Source organism: Amphibalanus amphitrite, unplaced genomic scaffold, assembly GCF_019059575.1.
Source record: "Amphibalanus amphitrite isolate SeventyFive unplaced genomic scaffold, NRLGWU_Aamphi_draft 000356F_arrow, whole genome shotgun sequence".
In the NCBI taxonomy this organism is placed as follows: Eukaryota; Metazoa; Arthropoda; class Thecostraca; order Balanomorpha; family Balanidae; genus Amphibalanus; species Amphibalanus amphitrite.
This window is the reverse complement of record NW_024881850.1, coordinates 428,869-448,333: the sequence shown is the minus strand read 5'-3', so window position 1 is coordinate 448,333 and position 19,465 is coordinate 428,869. Positions and strand designations below refer to the sequence as shown.

The window sequence follows — 19,465 nt, the reverse complement described above, 5'->3', positions numbered from 1 at the left end:
TGGGCCCCATATGGGAACCATGTGGGCATGTTTGCTGGGATATGGACATTTCCTTTGCTACAAAATGTTGGTATCTGACCCGACACCTATCTGGGCTGGATGCGGGCAGCATGTGGGCAAACTGGACATCAACAAGCTGGGCACACCCAGCCGGGGCCCACATGGGGCCCGGCCGCCCACATGGACAAAATTTACTACAAAACTTTGTTAACTGACCCGACACCTAGGTATCTGGGCTGGATGCGGGCAGCATGTGGGCAAACTGGACACCAACACGCTGGGCACACCCAGCCGGGGCCCACATGGGGCCCAGCCGCCCACATGGGCAAAATTTACTACAAAACTTTGTTAACTGACCCGACACCTATCTGGGCTGGATGCGGGCAGCATGTGGGCAGACTGGGGACCAACAAGCTGGGCACACCCATCCGGGGCCCACATGGGCAAAAGTTACTACAAAACTAATTGTTAACTGACCCGACACCAACACCAATCTGCAATAAACATTTCCTTTATTACAAAATTTTGTTAACTGACCCGGCACCTATCTGGGCTGGATGCGGGCAGCATGTGGGCAAACTGGGCACCAACAAGCTGGGCACACACATCCGGGGCCCACATGGGGCCCAAATGGGCAAACTTTACTACACTTTGTTAACTGACCCGACACCTATCTGGGCTGGATGCGGGCAGCATGTGGGCAGACTGGGCACCAACAAGCTGGGCACACCCATCCGGGGCCCACATGGGGCCCAAATGGGCAAACCTTACTACAAAACTTTGTTAACTGACCCGACACCTATCTGGGCTGGATGCGGGCAGCATGTGGGCAGACTGGGCACCAACAAACTGGGCACACCCATCCGGGGCCCACGTGGGGCCCAAATGGGCAAACCCCAGCCAGCATGCCCATGTGGGCCCCACATGGGCAGTTGATGGGCATGGTGGGCTAGGTGGGCCATGGGCTAGAGATGGGCAAATATGTGGGCTGCATGTGGGCCCCACATGGGCTGCCCACATATTTTTTGGCAGGCATAATGCTTGATAATGAGATTGCTTGCACATGTACGAGGGCATATCCAGGAATTTTGGTGAACACAGGCATTCACGCGGTGTTCCTGTATGGTGGGCTTAACATGGGCACTGCGTGGGCAGCCCATGCAGTGGGGTGTAGGTGGGCTGGATGTGGGCAGCCCATTATTTATTTTTTCACTGTCCAATGTGTATGATATTACAAGAAAAAAAGAACTCGCTGTTTAGTCTCATGCCTCCAAAATACACTTCGACGTCGTGAGGAAGTCGCATAGTTGATGTTTGTGAGACCAGCTACGGCTGATATTGGACAGTCAATGTTGTGATTGTGTCGTATGATTGTGTCGCCTGAGCCCGCCCCTGCGCGGGCGACCCGCCGGCGGAGCTCGGCCCACCGGACGGGGCCTGGGGCCGCCTCTGCACCGCCCGGGGCGGTGACCGGCCGACCGGCTGGCGGGGCTGCGGCGTCTGGGCGGGCCAGTTGGCGTTGAGACTCTGAGTGGTGTGCGTGTCCAATAAAGCCTTAATTCGGGCGGAACCGACACATGGCGAGGTCGGTATTAGCTCGAACCCGCCCATAGTGAGTACAAAGTGCGATTAACGAAAGTGAAAGGAAGCAGGAATGCGTAGCCGTGGCGGCCGCGCCGCAACCACGACCGCGTTCGAGTCTCTTCGGAGAGGCGCGCCCGCAGCGACGCCAGCTGTATCGCTAGTTGGTCGAGTCGCAGCTGTGACATCAGGACGTAGTCGTCCCATCTCTCCTTCCAGAGGTAGAAGGCGTCACTGCGGTCGGTGGAGATGTCCAGTCGGTCAGGCCGGATCGGCTGCAGGCTCGTCATACCACAGCGATTACGAAGGACTGTTCTAGAAGCCCTCCACGCCAGCCACCTGGGGAAGGAGAAAACGAAGGCCCGCGCAAGACAGATCGTCTACTGGCCCGGGATCTACCGGGATGTGGAAAATGTCACCCGCTACTGTACCAGCTGCCAGAGAGATCTACTCGCTCAGCAGCAAGAGACCATGATGAGGAGACCGCCAGCGGAAAGGCCGTTCGAACTACACATCGACTTTGCCGATCACGCCGGCAGGAAGTACCTCGTGGCAGTGGACAGATACTCCGGGTGGCTGTTTGTCGCCGACCTCGGTGTAAGCGCCCCGCTTACACCGGTCCGAAGGACGATAGAAGGGGTCATGACGAGCGCACTCGCTACGCGACTTAGCGTAAATGGACGGCACGGGAAAAGGGCTTTCGGCGGTACCCGGCTTTTTGATGTCGTGTTCAGTAAGTAATGGTTTTATCTCTTTATTTAATTGCCCAACTCCCTTGGACACCTGATAGCGGATGTCAGAATAACAGCAGCACTCCCATTTATATGTTATTTCAGGTGTCGTCAATTACTGTCCGATTAGCGAATTCCAAGCAGCCGACTTATAAAGCACTAATGTCCTTTGTGTGCATCATAATCGGACCTTGTATGTTCATTCTGCATCAGATTATTTCCTGCAAAAAATATCTTAAGTTCATTTCTCAATTAATTCAAGTCAAATCAGATGAAGTTACTTTTAATGCAGGTAATACAGAATCATGGTAGAACACAGCACGGGCAATACACAATTCGCTTATGTGTCTGCACCTTTTACATTGCTGGTGCTTATTTTACAGGAGCCGTGCGGCGGAACGGGCTTACCCAGGACACCAACAACGGCCAGCTGGAGGTGGCGCCACGAAAGTGGTTTACGGGTGCCAGGAACCGCGACGGAGGCCGCCAAGAGAGGACACCAGCTGGAGTTTAAGCGGAGGAGCAGATGAGAGAAGAAGTCTAGAGATGAACAGAAGAGAGGAGAGAGTTTAAACAGCATTTTTGTGTTTATCGATAATATAAATATTGATCACTGACAGTTTGTTTTGTTGCGGTGGCGAACGTTCAGCAATGGTCAGGGGGAGTGATTGAAATAGCAGACATCGATTATATTATAATCATATTGAAATTAATTGTAGGTTCTGGTGGGAACTAAGATGGGCTTTGGTGAATATTTATTGATTAATACAAACGATGCTAGGGAGGTGAGCCAGCATGGGGCCCACCTAGGGCCCACATCTGCTGGCCCACGTGGACCCCATATGGTACCCACCTTGAGCCCATGTGGGCCAGCCCAGGTGGGCCACATATGGTGCCCATCTTGAGCCCATGTGGGCCAGCCCAGGTGGGCCCCATATGGTACCCACTTTGAACCCACGTGGGCCAGCCCAGGTGGGCCCCACCATTTACCCAGGGACAAATTTATGTGGGCCCCACATGGGCTGCCCACATGGGTCCCACCAAGTGGCCCACCTGGGCCCCATGTGGGGCCAAGGTAATAATGTTGGCTGGGTATGGGTCCCAGCTGGGTCCCATTTCGAACCCACATGGGCTCCAGGTGGGATTTTTCGCTTATACCCATTTGGGTCCCGGCTGGGAAAGCCCATATGGGACCCGGCTGGGCCCCATATGGGTCCCATGTCGAACGCACATGGGCCCCATGTGGGATTTTTCGCTTATACCCATGTGGGTCCCGGCTGGGAAAGCCCATGTGGGACCCATATGTGCCCCGGCTGGGCCCCATTAGGGTCCCAGTTCGAACCCACATGGGCCCCATGTGGGATTTTTCGCTTATATCCATGTGGGTCCCGGCTGGGAAAGCCCATGTGGGACCCATATGTGCCCCGGCTGGGCCCCATATGGGTCCCATCTCGAACCCACATGAGCCCCATGTGGGATTTTTCGCTTATACCCATGTGGGTCCCGGCTGGGAAAGCCCATGTGGGACCCATATGTGCCCCGGCTGGGACCCATATGGGTCCCATTTCGAACCCACATGGGCCCCATGTGGGATTTTTCAATTATACCCATGTGGGTCCCGGCTGGGAAAGTCCATGTGGGACCCATATGTGCCCCGGCTGGACCCCATATGGGTCCCATTTTGAACCCACATGGGCCCCATGTGGGATTCTTCAATTATACCCATGTGGGTCCCGGCTGGGAAAGCCCATGTGGGACCCATATGTGCCCCGGCTGGGCCCCATATGGGGCCATCTGGGCTGCCCATATGGGACCCAGTTGGACGCCCATGACAAACACATCTGGGCCCCAAGTGGGCAGCCCAGATGGGCCCCAGTTTGCTGCCCACTTGGGGCCCATATGGGCCCCATTTGGGAAGGCTGGCTGGGGATCTGCACCGGCGGCAGTCGCGGGGTGAAGGTAGGCCAGGACATATGTATGTACATGGCCCCATTCTTTACCAGAGAAGTCTGTAATGGGTGAAAAAAAAACAATATTAACATTATTATTATCATAAGGCATACCAATCTGGAAAATGATTAAATTAAAGTTGAATAAAGTGATATATTCCTGCCACAAGCAAGCGTAAGTCCCAAACATATGCTATTCTGACTTGGATAGACGATACCGGCGCACTTCTGACAACGACGGGCAACATTATGCGATACTATACATCTTCTAAGAAGCTCAACAACATAATAACTTTTGTTTACAAATGGACAACCTTTTTGTTGAGCACACAGCAAATGATACAAGATGCCTCACCTTCAATCAAGCCAAAGAGCAGTTGGGCAGACACACACAGTAATGGCGACGCAACACAAAATGGACGCCGGCTCCCGGATGCGGGGGGGGGGGACTCCTTCTGAAAGCAGCCACAGACTCCTAGGTTGTAACATGCGACGAGGATAGCTATGAGGCACATCCTCATAGCCATCCGAAGCCGCTTACCACGCAAGCTTACCAGCACGTTTACCAGCTGCAGGCGTTCGTGACAACAAGCGGGGTTGCACGCAAGGTTATCCGTTTAGTAGGTGCCAGCCGGGGCCTCGTCAGCTGAGCTAATAGCAAAATGACCTAATTGAGGGACACGCCAAAAACTGGCCGAGAACAAGCCAACGGCGGGTAACACTGTGAGGCTGTGCGTAGTTCATTAAAGGGACTATCCCACCTTCTAAAATGTTGTTAAAACCAGTTAAATTGTGCCCGACTTTATAGATTGGATGACCAGGAACACGGTTCTGGCATTTATTTTTCATTAAACATCTTAGGCTTCCCATATTCCAAACACAAACTTTCAAATATGTGACGTCACAGCCCAAAATTACCTCCTTCCCCAGGCCACATTACTGTCATAAAGCTGATTCTTTTTACTCTGTAGGCACCACAACAAAGTTCAGACCAAGTTTTAAGCGATTTTTCAACGAACAAACCCATTTAAATCAGAATGACTAAACGAGGTGACGTCACACTAACGGTCGCTCCATGTTGAAGATAGGGCCTTGTACAAGGCCCATTTTCAAATGAAGGGAACGAATTTCTTCAACACCAAGAGGCCGCGGGGGTTGCAACCTAGATAGATAGTGGTTTCTGAACCTCGCCGCAAACTTGGCTATCTCAACTCAAACCACATGTTAAAGGTGGGATAGTCCCTTTAACATTGCGCAAAATTAGGTTCCTGAACATGCTCTCGCTCGTAGGCATTTGTTCCACAAAGGGCATTGTTAACGTGCATGGCTCTGACTACTAATGTCCATATATGTTGTAACGAGGTGCAAGGGAGGCACTCGTAAAAAATGCCTAATTTCAAAATTAGCTAGTGAATTTTTTTACAGTGTTCGGCGGCGGAGGGGCGGCATTTTTCGATAGGCTAGGGGCATCGGCCCCCAGATGCCCCCCCCCCCTGGATCCGCCCCTGCATCAGTCCTTCTTGTTCTTGAAATAAATTCCAAGTTGAGCTCATCCTGGTGACGAATGGCATAGCATTGCTTTTATTTAAGTTTAAAGGGACCCTCCCACCTTCAAAAAAGTTTATGAATTGGCATGAAAGTGATGTCGCTCGGTTCAGAAAGAGCGAAAACGAATATCTACCAAATTTCACCGAAAAATATTCACCGGTTTTCAAGATATTAGACTTTTACTTTTGTTTACTTTTTTGGGATCTCCGCTGTTTCTAGCGACTTTATTTAGAAGTGCGGCGTTTGCGGCAGATGTTGCGCGCAAATAGCATATACCACCGCGTGCTACAAAACGTTTTAGTCAAACATTTAAAAATTGTTAGATATTTGCGCTGACGTCACACATTCAGAGGGGTATTCCTAAGCATTAGCCCCTCTGAATCAAAATGCTGCAATTTTGAAATTCAATATTTCCGATTTAAGGCATTTCTCGATGTTGTGAGTGCCGAAACCGGTAATTGTGAGCCAGGGACCCCATTTTGGCTATCTCAACTCAAATCTAATGTTAAGGTGGGAGGGTCCCTTTAAGAAGTTCAGGTTGTACAAATGCGTAAGCAGAGGCGTGCAGGTGAAAGATAGAATACCTACCCTGAAGTTGAATTAGCATAATGGCATTGCAAGGTTGTGGTCTAACGCCAGACTGGTATCTGGCGTATGGTGATGTCAAGTCATCCTCATCACCATACGCCAGATACCATGTCCCAAATACGTAAGTAGGGCAAGTTAATATCGATAAGTTCATCATATAATTTGGCTTGATACCTACGGTAGAACTGTGTTCAGTAATCAGTTATTAGTAATCTAAGACGACCGTAAGGCCGCGATGGTCGCCTGTAGTGACCCGCTCACTGCAGTGTCTGGACTCGGGAGGGGCAGGGCGTTAGACGTCGGTCTGACCTTCGTCTCAGCGGTCGCTGGCTCCATGGCAAAATACAGCCTATTTGACTGTCGTCCTTATCGCGCCTGCAGGTCGCAACTATCGCACCGCCGCGTCATTGATGGCCGAACTAAACTCACACTCGTTCTCGAGAGACTCGAGAGACTCGAGAGCGGCAGACGTGAGACGCGCGCTGCCGGCATGAATATTGAACACCGCAACTTGATGTCTACAAGAGTAGCTTGCTGATCGCTCGAACTGACATGTTGCATTTATAACACGTTATAACTGACATGTTATAAATGCCTAGTGTATCTCGTGCACAAACCACGACATCCAGCTAACATACAATAATATATTTCGCCAATGCAGTTAATTGGTAATAAAACCGTTGGAGTCCTACAGATGCCTAGTTAAATATACAAGAGCCTAAAAAGGCAGATAAACATTGAACGGTCGCATACAGCACCATACGAGTGTTACTTGACTGGAAGCAAATTTATCCGACAGATGAACTCTTCTCTAACCGCAGCGATATTATGATTATACAAATTGTTATCGACTCATCAGCTATGAAGACCGCTTGCTTTTGTTTTATCCGTTGAAAAATATCAAAATAGGCAGGATCAAGTCGTGATTATAATTTTATCGCAATCAAATACAATCATTGCAATTGTAACCGTAACAAAAGTCCATGACCATGTACTTTTGCATTGTTTGTATCCCAAAATACCACGCCTCCCATGTCCTAGCTGACCCATCGGCCAGTGACCCGGTCTGTAACGTTTCGTTTTTGCTGGTCACGGTTCAGCCGCCGAGGCCAGTGTCGTCGCTGCGCCCCTGCCCCACCTCTGCCCCACCGCCAGCCCGCCCCCAGCCTCAAGGTCAGCGTCAGCGTGGTCCGTGCAGCTGCGCAGAACCGGCTCCACGGACCAGCCCGGCCGGCACCCGAAACTCACTCCGCTCTTTTCAGCGTGCAGTGGCGGACACAGCAACCGATCTCTGGCAACTGGTGGACTTTCGTTGACGGTAAACGAGACTTGCGACAAACTAAAGGTTGGTTTGAGTGGAATGTCAGGACCAAGTATCTGGCATATAGCTGTGGTGCAGCTGGTGTGTCTCTTGTAAATATTTTGGTCGTATTTGCTCGACGATTCAAATGATGCGTTGGTGAAACGGTGCCTGATTTCGTTTTTATATTTTAGTTGCTTTCGCCCTTCGTTGAATGTCAATTCGTGTGCTGCTGTTGCAGGCTGGTCATTATTTCGCTGACCGATAGCCTCTATTGTCGGTTGATTTGCTGATCATGGCTCGTAAGGTCCTTCCGATCTGGATATATTGGGGACGGACAGAGGAGACACCATGTGCCTACGCGATCACTGAGCCTGCCCCAATGTCATATAACCCTGCCCTGTTGTGACGGGAATGTCCCAGCGCAGTGGGACAGCCCACCGAGCCACTTATGACGGTTATTATTGAGGGGGCGGCATAAGAGGGGTGCAGGGTGAGCAGCTGCACCCCATCCAATAACATGGGGGTGCAGCCATACATTTTGCACCCCTAAAATCCGTAAGCTGTCCTTCAAGAAGTCCGTCGAACTCTTGGATACAATTTACTGGAAAACTAGTGACCGGGAAGCAAAGACCGACGTGGGACTAGCGAAAACCCAATACGGCCAGGTGCGCCCCACGCCGGTCTCTGAGGCCCCTATACTAGCTTTTAGGGCCCGCACCGAGTTTGGTGCTCATGCTTGGTCTGGGGGGGGGGGGAGGATCTCACAACGGACTCCGAGGGTCACACAGGCTCCTGGGACCCAAACTTGTCCCTGAGAGCCCCATGGTCCCCACGTCAGCTTCTGAGGGCCCTCATAAGGACCTCTGAGGACCCTCACGATGACCTCATAGGTCCCTAAATTTCTAAAAACAGAATCCTTATCGGCATTTGAAGAGCTACGGCAGCCTCTGATATGTCCATGCCGATATGTAGGGTCTCTGAGGGTAATTGTTGACTTATGCGAACACGACGCTAGGTGGTCCTGAAGTCTCGCGCTCTTGGGACATAAAACGACCTCCGAGGGCCCCAAGCCGGTCTTTGAGGGCTCCCACCAGTTTCTGAGGTGCAACCCACCAGCCTTTTAGGGCCATACATTATCATCACAGAGCCACGCTCACCTGAGATGGCCTCTTAGAGAGAGATACATGTTGCCTTCAAATGACCCCACTACCATGTCCCAAAGTTGCCGCTCGGAGAAGCCTTTCGCACTGACCCATCAGAGGAACATACGTCATCCTGAGATCATCCTAATCTTATTGTTAACGACCATCCTAATCTTATTCTGTTAGGTATGCTGTCAAAACGCTGAACTCCGAAGAGTTTGGCGCTTTAAGTAAAACGCTCGCTTTACCACTTGGGGGTTGACATTTTCTCATCTTTGAGCGACATTCTGGGGTTGCATTTCGTAAAAGCAACAGTCATGTTCTCAACTTCATTAATATTTACGCCGGGTCGATTTTATAAGAACCGTTGTTAGGAGACAACTATAAGGCAATATTCTTTACTAAGGCAGGCAGCTGTTGCTGCACGGCCCGCACGCCGAATGACCATTTATTTACTTACATAACGGAGCATAATAAACACCCGCCACACCCTCGGGCTGAGGAGTGGCTGCGGTGCATATTTCGGCTTAGAGAGCTTGGTAGCTGCAAGGCCATTGGCGTTTGTAAATGTCAAATAGTTCATAGCATCGCTTTGTATAATTATTCATGTCCTCTGGTATATATGATGGAGAAAAACTGGATGGATGAACATGTTTTCATAAACTTTGCCCGAATAGCTGAGTGCGTGGCTCTGGGGGCTCTCACAGCCGTTAACGGTGACCGTTTTTGTTTGGCCACGGGCTCTCCTTCCCCCCCCCCCCGGCGATGCTTTTCTTGCGACAGTGACTTACCGGTAATAATACGAACCAAAATTTAACGTACCGAATTAGATATAAACAGCACGGTCCTCCCGGATTTTGGGATGAATGCTCATTTCATTATATATTGGTATGTGGGGCCAATCTTTGGGTCGGTGTTCGGCTCGGCTACTAGTACTAATGTAAGGTGATATGAGGGCAGGACATTGAATGAGGCGGTCACCAGTTGGTGCACTGTTGGCGAGTCCGTTCCAAGAAAGAGGAGGCTACCAGCCCGCAATAACATTTACACCGAGGGACTTCATCCTAATTGAGTTTCGCCACTCCCTGTGTCCAATATCCCGCGCCCTGGTGGGGTCTGTTTATAACGCGACCTGGTGGGGGGGGGGGCTATTTTTTGCCCCCCCCTCGTATCTCCGAAACTACTGGACGGATCCGCAAAATTCAAACGGCGTTCGAAAGGCCTGTCAAATTTGTCGAGGGAAACCAAATTTCATTGACCTCGGGGTCACCGATGACGTCACAGGTCAGGTCAAAGATGAAATGTTTCACCGTTCACGGGTCTTCTAGGGAATGCGCTATAACACCGAGGAAAACGCATTTTGTCGAGAATCAGCGATAGGGCGTCAGTTGCCTAGTAGATATGTTGCTATTAGAGGTCACTGACAATACCAGGTCACGTCACAGGTCAGGTCACCAAGGGTCACAGGTCAGGTCACATGAGCCCAACTTTACTAAGGTTGTGTAATGCATGTTTTATGGCCAATTTTTCATTTCCAACTCAATGGTGTTGGTTATAAGACTATCAGGTACGGCTTAGGTCACTTTCTGGTGAAGTTTAGGTCAAGGTCAGGTCAGGTACGGCTTAGGTCAGGTCAGGCCAAAAATGTCAAATTTTTAAGTTGATAGTTTTGCATAAAATGGGTATTGATTCGATGCAGCTCGTCACGGGGAGTCTAATGGTGGTTTTTGTTTTGCGCTACGGGGTCTAGAATTGCTAAAAATTGAGTTTGAAAATTTGACGTCATCAATTTTGAACAGTTTTTTCGCTATAACTTCGCCAAAAAAAGAGGTATCAATCTCAAATTTGGTATGTGGATGGAAGGCGGGAAGTACTATCACATATGTTCCGGTTTTTGCGAAATTCAAAAAACTTTTTGGATTTTTTTATCATTATATCCAAAAAAATTATTTTTTGATTTTTGGGGGTCAAAATCCAAAAATTTCAAAAATCCGAGATAGCAGTTTTGTAGCCCTGTCAATTCTACAGCTTTTATAACCTTATCATTTTTCTGTATTTGCAAAGCTATAGGCCTGACAGCTCTTCCCGCGAAACCCTTTTTTGGGTCGAAAACGTCAGAACATGACGTCACTCTGACGTCATTTCCGGCCAACCTATCATAGCCTTTGGAAAAATTTTTGGTCACCATGTGTAAAATTGATGTCCGGGAGGGTACTGAAAGTATGGTGACGATCGGCGTAGCGGTTCTGGAGATATATCGAAAAGTCTGGAGGGGGGGGGGGCAAAAAATAGCCCCCCCCCACCAGGTCGCGGGATATCGTTGACCATCATGACGTATCCCAAAACACGTGGGACGATCATCACCGACGTGTATGTGTTGTTGTGTCAGTTGACGAATTGAAATATTGATTAAAATTCTAAATAGCATCACGGTGAGGAGCCCGCCGAATTCCCCATGTCATAGCTTTTCCCGCGGGCTCCTTGGTGTTGATGCAGATCTATCGGCACGGGACCTCGCCTCATAAAGTCGGTGATGATTACAAGCATTTGATTTCCTCCAATTCACCTCGCCTTTCCTTTTGTACCTACAGTTCTTGTTTTTCTGCCGTTAGATGGCTCTGCTGCGGACCCAACTGTACATCGACGGCCACTGGCGGCAGTCGTCGGACCAGGCTACCTTCGACGTGCTGAACCCGGCTACCGGCCAGGTGCTGCAGGCCTGCAGCGACGCGACGGCCGAGGACGTCCGCGACGCCTGCGAGGCGGCCGCCAACGCCTTCGCCTCGTTCAAGAAGACGACGGCTAAGGTGCCACTGCCGCTTCGGCACGGCCAGTCGCTCGCGAAATGGCCGCCAGGTCACTGAGCTGGACTGTATGTGGTCACAGGGGTCCCAGCGCCGCAACGGTGTGTGCTCCACTGTGCCATTCATGATGCATCTGCAAATGTATCGCATTCATAGTGCATATGTTTCATCGTCATGCTGTCATTCTCCATTTGTTGCCATTGCTGGTCATGGTTCATAACCCAAGTCATGCTATTCCTTTTTATGACGCACGATACACTATTCTGACTCTATTCGTCTCTCCTGCACAGGAACGGATGGTCATCTTGAACAAGATCCGCGATGGACTTCTTGAAAACAAAAAGGAAATTGGTCAAATCCTCTGTCAGGAAAATGTATGTATGATTAAAGGAGCCGCTTGCCATGAACGACTGCTTCGAGCCGTTTGATTAGAACTTGTGTCGCTTTAGCACCGAGCGTGGCAAGCGCGGCATTGCAAAATTGCTCCCTAAATACGAAATGGAGATCGGGCTTCCTCGACCTTTATCTTTATAATAACATTCACAGAAGTTTCCATTCGACTCAATGTTTATATGCCGTGTCTGAAATGTACGCTCGTTTTTAACCACCCGACCAACGATCACCTTTGCTTTGGCGCACAGGGTAAGCCCATCGGCGAGGCCGAGGGCGAGGTGGGTTTTGCGGCCAGCTTCTTCGACTGGTTTGGCCAGGAGGGTCGGAGGGCGTACGGCCAGGTGATTCCGACGGTGAACGGCGACCGGCAGCTGGTGTGCGTCAAACAGCCCTGCGGCGTGGCCGCCATCATCACCCCGGTGAGTCCTCTGACTCTCAGGAAACACTTACGCATGGTACACATGGCCGTGGAGGTCTTCGGAACTGTCATGGAGGAAAGGTTTAAGGGGGAATTTCAAGAAGTTCTTTGATGCATTATTTTCCAAAACATGGTTAACAAGTTTATCAAGTTGACGTACGAAATGAAACATGGAGTTATTAGTAGAAAACCGGTGGAACTAGCACGTTAAGTTTTCTCTTAACGTCTCCAGACTCCAACTCTTATTCATGTGAGCTGACTCAGTGTCATTACATGTAACCCTTTTCTGCTGGCAGTGGAATTTCCCGATCGGCATGTTGGCCCGCAAGGCAGCGGCCGCGCTCGCTGCTGGCTGTACGGTGGTCATCAAGCCGGCTGAGGACACACCGCTCACAGCACTCGCCTTCGCCGCCGTCTGCGAACGGGTCGGCGTGCCACACGGTCTGGTGAACGTGGTGCCGTGCTCGCGGTCCCGCGTGGCCCAGCTGGGCCGGCTGCTGTGTACCGAGCCTCTGGTGCGTCTGCTCAGCTTCACCGGCTCCACGGAGGTGGGCCGTCTGCTGTACCGCGACTGCGCCGACACCGTGAAGCGGATTCACCTGGAACTGGGTGGTAACGCACCGTTCGTGGTGTTCGACTCGGCCGAACTGCAGACGGCCGTGACCGGTGCCATGGCGGCCAAGTTCAGGAACACTGGACAGACGTGTGTGTCCACCAACCGGCTGCTCGTTCAGGCCGGCATTTACGACAGGTGAACACAGAGGGAAAAAGATCCCTGTGGAGGATTGCGAGGATAAAGAATGTCGAGGACTTGCAACTTGAGTGAAATCACCAATGACTGTGGAAATGCGATGTAAAAATCTATTGTATCTTCATCTTGGTCATCCATATATTTGTTCGACGATTTGCTGTTGACATCTACTTGACGAGTCTCTTATATCGCATTTCAAATCACTAAATGTCATCAGGTTTGTGGAGGCGCTTGCTGAGGCCATGAAGACCACTCTGAAGTTTGGGGATGGTTCGATAGCCGGCAACAATCAGGGACCCCTAATCAACCGGAAACAGCTGGAGAAGGTATGTACTACACGATGCACTTTCAATTGTGAGCTTATTGTGGTGCTGGCATCTTGTGAAGACGTCCCATCTTGACGGTATTCCGTTGTTGCTTATGGTTGCTGTATCTGCTATCCTCTTCTTGACTGCAAATTACACATCAGGATCACAGGAATTCAGATAAATATAGCCTCCCCGCTCACGGGTTGACTGCTGTACTTTATACTCTGCTGTTAACGTACATCATGTTACGCTAACCCTACTGCTCGCCAGGTCAAGTCCTTGGTGGAAGACGCGGTCTCTCACGGAGCTCATGTGGTGATGGGCGGCAAGCAGCCAACGGAAGGGGGACTCTTCTACGAGCCCACCCTGCTGACGGGAGCCACCAAGCAGATGAAGCTGTACACGGAGGAGATCTTCGGCCCGGTGGTGGCCATCTACAAGTTCACCACGGAGGAAGAGGCGGTGCAAATAGCCAACGACACCAACAAGGGACTGGCAGGTACGCTGGACGGGGCAGGGCGAGTGCCGAGGTTGCCAAATGGCCCAAATGGTCTGAGTCACGATGCACGATATTTTATGCGATGATCGTTCCATAGGATATACTGAGCTAGACACACAGGAAAGTAAATCTCCCAACATTGTTTAGTTACATCGAAGTGGTTATTGGTTCGACATGACGCACCATCATCTAGCTTCAAATGGGTACTAGTTCGGAGTACGGTATCGTCTGATATATAAAGCACGAAGTTTATAGCAATGTGCCGTGAAATTGCTTAGCCCAGTCCGCACATACAGACTAAAAGGAACATAATCTAAATGGACGTCAGCCTACTGTTACCATACGTTTTGTTATCCCTTGCTATACAGGTTACCTCTACACGAACGACTACCAGCAATCTTGGAGGGTCTCGATGGCACTCGAGTACGGCCTGGTCGGTGTCAACGAGTCACTGACTTCCACCTGCGAGGCGCCCTTCGGCGGCTTCAAGCACTCCGGCATTGGCAAGGAAGGCGCTCAGGAAGGCCTCGAATGCTTCATGGAAACCAAGTACATCTGCTTCGGCGGACTGAAGATGTAGGAAGCTGATGCTCGCGTTTAGAACTCCACCATGCGAGAAAGCAGGATGATTCTCTTCGGTGGCATTCCTAGCATGGTATAAACGCGATTGTTTGCGTTTCTAACCGTCTTCGTCATTGAGTGGTGGTTTGCATGCATTTGTAGTCTGCTGGCAAAAGTTGAAGCAGCTTTTATGACTTGTACACTGCCCAAGTAACGTGCCACCACTGCAACGGATCCACAGACCACATGGGAGCCTGCGAGGCAATGACCCTACCGTGGGGTTTCTAACTAGATGGCATACAAACGAACATGCGCGAAATCATTATTAGAATTTTAATTGGGCGAAACTTCGGAAGCTTGTAGTTGGTACCTCGCACTCCTCAAAACATCATAATGTTATCCACACTATAATGTTATCGGTCATGTAAACTGAGGAAATCTTGCCGTACTCGTAAGCCAGGCCATTTTTGTGAACAGTTTGTTCACCACAGGTGTAAAAGATATTCAAGGTTTGCATGGCGTTGTAAACAAAAACACCACTCCTACGACATGAAGTGACGTTTTTAACTTGCTTACGAGGGAGGAGGGACATAGTGACTAATTTCGGTGATCCCGTAGATAGTTTCTGTCAATGTCCAGCCATAAAGTGTGTAGTGAACTATTTTAGTTTCGATAAAGTGTTGTGGAATAACTACCTGCAAATTACAACGAATAGTTTGCATGTATATGATGCATCCTATGTTTGCATCACATTTCCCATATGTATTTATTATACCTACATGCCCAGCATGCTAAGGTGTATGCAATGCTTGTATGACAGTGTCATGTGTTGAAATGCAGCGTATGTCTGCATTTCATGTACTCATGAAATGCAGCGTATGTCAGCGTAAAAACTTTGTCGTTGACAAAGTCTTTACCTTTGCGGTGCCTCTCCTCCATACTCAGGAAAACTATTCATTCAATATCAGTCGGTCTATGTGAACTGAATTGTCAACAAAAAGGACCTCCGAGACCGTTATGACCACATCGAGGCTAGCAACTAGCAAACTGCATGAGCTGTGTTAGTTTTATGTAATGCCATGCTCTTGTTTTAGTGTTCGATAATACACGCGAGCATTGCAATTCGCCGATTTGTAGGTCAGATGTCGACAATTTTCAACAAATCGATGCCCAGCTCGGAAACTGATAAAGCTCGCCGCAGGAAAGCTCATTTGATAGCCCTACTAACGCTCTTTCTGAGTAATTCTCTCGGATTTGACCTACCGTTAACGGTTTTGTCTGCAGGGGGTGCAAAAACTGCCAAAATAGCCGATTTTTTCGGAAACGGTTTTTCTGCAATCCTACTTCTGACCCAAATTCGACAATAACTTTCGACTAAAAAAGCCACATTTCTTTGACCAGCATCGTGTTCCTCTCGTCAAGACGCGGCGAATGAATTACCACTTGACCTTGAAAGGTCAACTTGAAAATTTGACCTCAGGTCAAGGTCATGACCTGACTAGTGGTGTCAATTTCAGAAAACGTATGTCCAATGTCCGTCCAATGTCCAATACTTACGTCGACTGTCCGTCCAAAAATGTCCAAGCCAGCCATTTGTCCAAAGATGTCCGACATCTACGCAATAGTTTTGTCGTACTGCGCTGTGGGTAGCGCGTGGCTGGACGGACGGTCTGTGACAATCTATTGATCTGTGGCTGATCTATTAGAGTGTCCGTCCGAGAGCCGTACGACGGCTGACAGAGCCTGGGGTCGCGAACTGGTGTGGTAACCGTTACGCCCACCTGGGACGCCCGAGTCGGTACGGCACTTGCGGTGTCGTAACCGGATCGGCGGGAACCAGCAGAACGCTGTTGGACCGGCGGTGAAAGTCGGAACCGAGCACTCGCCCACCAGTGGGGCGTCTGGTCGAGCAGGTCTACCCGCTAAGGCAGCCTGAGCACGAACCAGTGGCAGGGTCCGATCAATGACCGTGGTCCGACCAGGGTGTCAGCGCAATGGCCAGTCAGAGGCGTCTTTAAGGGCGCAGAAGCCCACCTCGGTCGACTGTGGCCGGTGCAACCTAGTCAGGTCGTTTGTGTGAATCTCCGTGTTCTTCCCTCGCCTCAGAGTAGCCGCTCTTCTCCAAATGCCCGAGCCGTTTTCTATGTGTATTGTCTTGTAGCGAACAGCAGAGTCGAGAAACGAATTGACAATGTCGCCGAAAACCGCGGTCACATGCTGGCCGTCCCTAGTGCTACCAATATGCCCGCAGGCGCGGCGAGAGACAAGCTTAACGTATGAGTCACCGTCCGGCTGCCGGGAGAGCCCCTACCGCGACCTTTGCTCACAGGCATGACGTCACGACAATGGGTTCGTAAACGTACGGGCAGCGGCCGCCTCAGGGGTGCCGCCGTGACCTTTGCACGATATGTTCTAAAGCGTATGGCACAGCGGTTACTAGGAAGGTTGAGGCCAGCGGCAGGCCGGTTTACAAATAACAAACAAACTTGACGCGCAATTGACAACAGGTAACAGATTGATTAATAAAGCGGCGACAATATAAATGAAAATGACAACATGAAATGACAAATCGCAAAGATGATAAATCGCATAGATGATCCCTACAGTACGAAAATGACAACATGAAATGACAAATCGCATAGATGATAAATCGCATAGATGATAAATCGCATAGATGATCCCTACAGTACCCTCTCGCCAGACATGTCGCGGACAAAAGTGACATGGCGATATCTTACCGGAGGTCGTATGACGCGGCCGGAGCGGGTCGTTCGTAGTATCGGCCGAGGCTGCAATGGTGCAGCGTCAGCCCGAGCGACGGCTGCAGGGCGAGTTGGTGCGTCACCGTAGATCAGAAGCTCCGGGCCGCTGGGCTCATTGCTGAGCGGTGGCGCGGCCGGCGGGCCGCTGGACTGAGTACCGTGCGGCTGCACAGTCGGCAGGTCAGACTGTCGATGACCGGATTCGTCTGGCGTCTCCAGGAAGGCGGCCTTACACCGGTCGATGCTGATGACCTCCTTTTTCTGTCGACGGTCGATGGTGATGGTTTTGGTGGTCCTTTCGGTAACCGGGAACGGTCCGTCGTATGGAGCGTCCAGCGGGTAGCGGTGACAGTCCCGGCGCACGAAGACGTGTGTCGCCGTCTGGAGTGCCGTCGGGACGTACGTGGCGCGCTGGACCGGACGTGGGAGTGTCGGCCGCACCTGAGACATGGCGCGCTTCAGGTCTTGTACGAAACCGGCCGGTGATGCTGCTGAGGCTTGGCTGCTGATGAAGAACTCACCAGGAAGCCGCAGTGTGGTGTTGCCGGTATTGCTGCTGTTGCCTCTGCTGCTGCTGTTGCTGCTGCTGTTGCTGCTGCTGTTGCTGCTGCTGCTGCTGCTGCTGCTGCTGCTGCTGCTGCTGCTGCTGCTGCTGCTGCTGCTGTTGCCGCTGTTGCTGCTGCTGGACGGTCGAATGGTGCCTTGCTGGAGCATCTTGTTGAACTCGGCACGTGCGATTTGAAGGCGCTCCAGCGGGAGGCGTCGTGGCCGCTGGTACACCGGTGGACCCTTGGTGACGATGTGGTGCGTCACGTTGTGCTTCACCGGTGTTGGTCCAGGTTTTGGTGAGGTCACATCCGGGTACCGGGCGAGGACAGCTGCGAAGCGAGCAGCAGCCTGCTCCCGGACGAGACGCACTCCGATGGAGCACAGCCTTGACCGCTCGGCGCTGGCGCAGACGGTGCCGTCCCGCAGGAGACGCTGGTTGGCAACGTCCACGACGAGGTGATGTGCGGCCAGGAAGTCGGTGCCCAAGATGGGTGTGGTGACGTCAGTGACGAAGAATCGATGTTTCAGGCGGTGCTGCTGACTCAAGGTGACGTCCAGCAGGCAGGTGCCGTGCACCGCGATCGGTGAGCCGTTTGCCGCGACGAGCTGCTGGCCGACAGGAGCAGGGGTCAGCGTAGACCCGTTGGGCAGGCAGCGGCGAGGCAGCACGCTGACCTGCGCCCCGGTGTCGACTAGAAATTGCCGGTCCGTCTCCGTGTCCCTCACGAAGAGGAGTGGCGCGGCAGGAGGGGCGCCCGTGCTTTGCGCCATCAGCACGGGGCGCCTCAGTTTTCCGAGGCGATCCAGGAGCACGGCAACTTGCATCGGCGCGCTTGGGCGCCGAATCGCTGGTGGTACCAACACAGCGTGTCGTCGTGCGGCGGCGTTGAAGGACGAGCCGGTGACGGGCGGCGTGACTGGCGAGACGCCTGGCGCGGCCGGGAACGGCTGCGGTCGCGTCGCACGGCGTCCTCAAGTCGTCGGTTGCTGGCCTCCAGGCGCTCCATCTTAGCGACCAGGGAGGCGATAACGGTGTTCAGCGCAGGGGTCGCAGCTGGCGCTGGGGCTGTCACTGCAGCAGCGATGGGCGGTGCCGGCTGTGTGTACGGCTGTGCCGCGATCGCTGATAGCCGTGGGTCGGGTCCGCTAGCTTCCAGATACCGGTCGGCCGCTTCTGCCAGTGCGTCAAGCGTGCTGTCGGCTGGCAGGAGGGCGAGGGCAGCACGGACGGGCTGCGGTAGCCGTTGTTGGAATAGGGTACGGAAGAGCTCCGTATCAACCGGGGCGTCCCCGGCTGCGGCTAGCTCGTTGCGCATTGAACGCAACAGCGCCGTCGGCTTCTGATCGCCGAGCTGCTGGCGGCCGAGCAGGGCTTGTAGTCGGTCGGCGCGTGACTGTGCCAGGCGGGCTTGGAGCGCCGCGCACAGCACGTCGAAAGACCGAGATGACCGGATGACGTCCTTGACCTGGACAGCGATGTTGGCGGGGAGGTTTGCGACGAGGAGCTTAAACCTCAGCTCGTCGGAGTCGACCCCGCTGACGTCGAAAGCGCACTGCACCTGCAGTAGCCACAGGTCG

At 51.8% G+C, this 19,465-nt stretch overlaps 1 protein-coding gene and 1 long non-coding RNA gene across 2 annotated transcripts; both read left to right on the top strand.

Annotated features, from left to right (window-relative positions):
• Window positions 1–912: 912 nt before the first annotated feature.
• LOC122389379 lies at window positions 913–2,929 on the top strand. The gene is made up of 2 exons (XR_006257968.1): window positions 913–2,314; window positions 2,696–2,929. It is a non-coding gene; the product is annotated as an uncharacterized LOC122389379 (long non-coding RNA).
• A 4,705-nt stretch (window positions 2,930–7,634) lies between these two features.
• On the top strand, window positions 7,635–15,642 carry LOC122389378 (succinate-semialdehyde dehydrogenase, mitochondrial-like). The gene is made up of 8 exons (XM_043381310.1): window positions 7,635–7,742; window positions 11,455–11,649; window positions 11,937–12,020; window positions 12,288–12,458; window positions 12,754–13,208; window positions 13,426–13,534; window positions 13,787–14,015; window positions 14,384–15,642. Exons 2-8 carry the CDS (start codon window positions 11,455–11,457, stop codon window positions 14,593–14,595), a joined length of 1,455 nt encoding a protein of 484 aa, XP_043237245.1. The 5' UTR covers window positions 7,635–7,742; the 3' UTR covers window positions 14,596–15,642.
• The last annotated feature ends 3,823 nt before the right edge of the window (window positions 15,643–19,465 follow it).